At 64.4% G+C, this 3713-nt stretch overlaps 1 protein-coding gene across 1 annotated transcript in view; it reads right to left on the bottom strand.

Moving 5' to 3' along the window:
- The window catches only part of TFR2 (transferrin receptor 2), a 9637-nt gene extending 9448 nt beyond the window's left edge, over window positions 1-189 (bottom strand). Inside the window, exon 1 of the mRNA XM_069882571.1 lies at window positions 104-189. Coding sequence (XP_069738672.1) covers window positions 104-189 — 86 coding nt within the window. The remainder of the gene's footprint in view (window positions 1-103) is intronic.
- Between the last annotated feature and the right edge of the window lie 3524 nt (window positions 190-3713).

Here is a 3713-nt window from a genome sequence, read left to right as displayed (position 1 = left end):
CGGTTAAGGGTTAGGGGTCACAGTTAGGGGTCAGGGGCCACAATTAGGGGTCAGGGGTCACGGTCGGGGGTCAGGGGTCGCGGTCGGGGGTCAGGTGACCCACCTGACCCAGCCCTCCAGGCGCTGCTCCCGCAGGTGTCGCTGCAGCAGCTCCTGCAGCCGCGGCCCGGGGGGCGGGGCCTCGGCCATGGCCACGCCCCCTTCCTCCAGGGGGGCGGAGCCTCCCGCCTCCGGCACCGCCCCCACCGCCCGGCAGGGGGCGTGGCCAAGGGCGGCCACCAGCAGCCCTGGGGGCGGGGCCGGGGGTCAGGGGGCGGGGCCAAGGGAACGGGGGCGGGGCCAGCGTGAGGGGGCGGGGCTTAAGGGGGTAACTGGGAAACTGGGGAAGGGGGTAACTGGGGTAACTGGGGTAACTGGGAAAGGGGTAACTGGGGTAACTGGGGAAAGGGTGCAAGGGGTAACTGGGGTAACTGGGGTAACTGGGAAACTGGGGTAACTGGGGAAAGGGGTAACTGGGGTAACTGGGGTAAGTGGGAAAGGGGTAACTGGGGTAACTGGGAAACTGGGAAAGGGTGAAAGGGGTAACTGGGGTAACTGGGGTAACTGGGAAACTGGGGAAGGGGTAACTGGGGTAACTGGGAAAGGGGTAACTGGGGTAACTGGGGTAACTGGGAAAGGGGTAACTGGGGTAACTGGGAAACTGGGGAAGGGGTAACTGGGGTAACTGGGGAAAGGGGTAACTGGGGTAACTGGGTAACTGGGAAAGGGGTAACTGGGGTAACTGGGAAACTGGGGAAGGGGTAACTGGGGTAACTGGGGAAAGGGGTAACTGGGGTAACTGGGGTAACTGGGAAAGGGGTAACTGGGGTAACTGGGGTAACTGGGAAACTGGGGAAGGGGTAACTGGGGTAACTGGGGAAAGGGGTAACTGGGGTAACTGGGGTAACTGGGAAAGGGGTAACTGGGGTAACTGGGGTAACTGGGAAACTGGGGAAGGGGTAACTGGGGTAACTGGGGAAAGGGGTAACTGGGGTAACTGGGGTAACTGGGAAAGGGGTAACTGGGGTAACTGGGAAACTGGGGAAGGGGTAACTGGGGTAACTGGGGAAAGGGGTAACTGGGGTAACTGGGAAACTGGGGAAAGGGGTAACTGGGGTAACTGGGAAACTGGGGAAAGGGTGAAAGGGGTAACTGGGGTAACTGGGAAACTGGGGTAACTGGGAAAGGGGTAACTGGGGTAACTGGGGAAAGGGGTAACTGGGGTAACTGGGAAACTGGGGGAAGGGTGAAAGGGGTAACTGGGGTAACTGGGGTAACTGGGGTAACTGGGGAAAGGGGTAACTGGGGAACTGGGGTAACTGGGAAAGGGGTAAATGGGGTAACTGGGGAAAGGGTGAAAGGGGTAACTGGGGTAACTGGGAAAGGGGTAACTGGGGTAACTGGGGAAACTGGGGAAGGGGTAACTGGGGTAACTGGGAAACTGGGGAAGGGGTAACTGGGGTAACTGGGAAACTGGGGAAGGGGTAACTGGGGTAACTGGGAAAGGGTGAAAGGGGTAACTGGGGTAACTGGGAAACTGGGGTAACTGGGAAACTGGGGAAGGGGTAACTGGGGTAACTGGGAAAGGGTGAAAGGGGTAACTGGGGTAACTGGGGTAACTGGGAAACTGGGGAAGGGGTAACTGGGGTAACTGGGGAAGGGGTAACTGGGGTAACTGGGGTAACTGGGGAAGGGGTAACTGGGGTAACTGGGGAAAGGGGTAACTGGGGTAACTGGGGTAACTGGGGAAAGGGTGAAAGGGGTAACTGGGGTAACTGGGAAAGGGGTAACTGGGGTAACTGGGGTAACTGGGGAAAGGGTGAAAGGGGTAACTGGGGTAACTGGGAAACTGGGAAAGGGGTAACTGGGGTAACTGGGGTAACTGGGGAAAGGGTGAAAGGGGTAACTGGGGAAACTGGGGAAGGGGTAACTGAGGTAACTGGGGTAACTGGGAAACTGGGGAAAGGGTGCAAGGGGTAACTGGGGTAACTGGTGCAAGGGGAAACTGGTGCGAGGGGTTACTGGGGTAACTGGGGTAACTGGTGTGAGGCTGGGCTCCTACCGGCCAGGAAGGCGCAGGCCGAGGTCAGCGCGAGGGCCGCGAGGGGGCGGGGCCGGGGGCGGGGCCGGGGCGGGGCCAGAGCAGCCGCACGCCGCCCCCCACCCCCCCCTCCTCCTCGGCCCCCCCGGGGGGGTCCCGGTACCGGGAGTAGGAGACGGAGCCGACCCCCCCTCGCTGGGGGGGGGGGGGGCATTGAGTAGGGGGGGGGTCCCAGAGTCCCATGGGGGGGGGGTTCAGGGGGTTCGGGGGGGGGTCTCAGAGCCCAAGGTCCCATGGGGGGGCTTTTGGGGGGGGGCATGGGGGGGTCCCAGAGCCAAGAGTCCCATGAGGGGGGCATGGAGGGGGCTTTGGGGGGGGTGGGGGGGTTCCCAGGGCCAAGAGTCCCATGGGGGGGGCATGGAGGGGGCTTTGGGGGGGGTGGGGGGGTCCCAGAGCCCAGGATCCCATGGTGGGGGGGGGGGGTTCAGGGGGTTTTGGGGCGTCTCAGAACCCAGGGTCCCATGGGGGGGGCTTTGGGGGGGGGTCCCAGAGCCAAGAGTCCTATGGGGGGGGGCATGGAGGGGGCTTTGGGGGGGTAGGGGGGGGTCCCAGAGCCAAGAGTCCCATGGGGGGGGGCATGGAGGGGGCTTTGGGGGGGGTGGGGGGGTCCCAGAGCCCAGGATCCCATGGTTGGGGGGGGTCAGGGGGTTTTGGGGGGTCTCAGAACCCAGGGTCCCATGGGGGGGCTTTTGGGGGGGGTCCCAGAGCCAAGAGTCCTATGGGGGGGGCGTGGAGGGGCTTTGGGGGGGGTAGGGGGGGGGGTCCCAGAGCCAAGAGTCCCACGGGGGGGGCATGGAGGGGGCTTTGGGGGGGGTAGGGGGGGGTCCCAGAGCCAAGAGTCCCACGGGGGGGGCATGGAGGGGGCTTTGGGGGGGTCCCAGAGACAAAAGTCCAATGGGGGGGGCATGGAGGGGGCTTGGGGGGGTGGGGGGGGTCCCAGAGCCAAGAGTCCCATGGGGGGGGCATGGAGGGGGCTTTTGGGGGGGTTCAGGGGGAGAGGGGGGGGTCCCAGAGCCCAATTATCCCATGGGGGGGGCTTTGGGGGGGCTTTTGGGGGGGTTCAGGGGGAGAGGGGGGGGGTCCCAGAGCCCAAGGGTCCCATGGGGGGGATCCCCTGAGGAGGGGGAGGGTCCCACAGTCCCCTTTTTTTTTGGGGGGGGTCTTGTGTCCCCTTTTTTTGAGGGGGGGGGGCCTTACCCGTCCACAGAAGAGGCGCCTCAGGGTCTCCATGGCAACCAGCTCCTTAGGGAGGGGGGAAAGTTTGGTGGGGGGGGTTGCCTGGGGGGGGGGGGGTCCTGGGGGTCCCAAGTGCCCCTGCACCCCCCCCGAACCCCCCCCGAACCCCTCGCCCACTCGGTGCCCCCCCAGACCCCCAAACTGGGTCAGGGACCCCCCCAAACTGGATCAGGGACCCCCCCAGCCCCCCAAACTAGGTCAGAGACCCCCCTTAAACTGGATCAGGGACCCCCCTAAACTGGATCAGGGACCCCCCTTAAACTGGATCAGGGACTCCCCCAGCACCCCAAACTGGGTCAGGGACACCCCCAGACCCCCAAACTGGGTTAAGGACCCC

This window comes from Phaenicophaeus curvirostris, unplaced genomic scaffold (genome assembly GCF_032191515.1).
Source record: "Phaenicophaeus curvirostris isolate KB17595 unplaced genomic scaffold, BPBGC_Pcur_1.0 scaffold_213, whole genome shotgun sequence".
Classification (NCBI taxonomy): Eukaryota; Metazoa; Chordata; class Aves; order Cuculiformes; family Cuculidae; genus Phaenicophaeus; species Phaenicophaeus curvirostris.
Note: the sequence above shows the minus strand (reverse complement) of the source record. Positions and strands in the feature narration are given on the sequence as shown.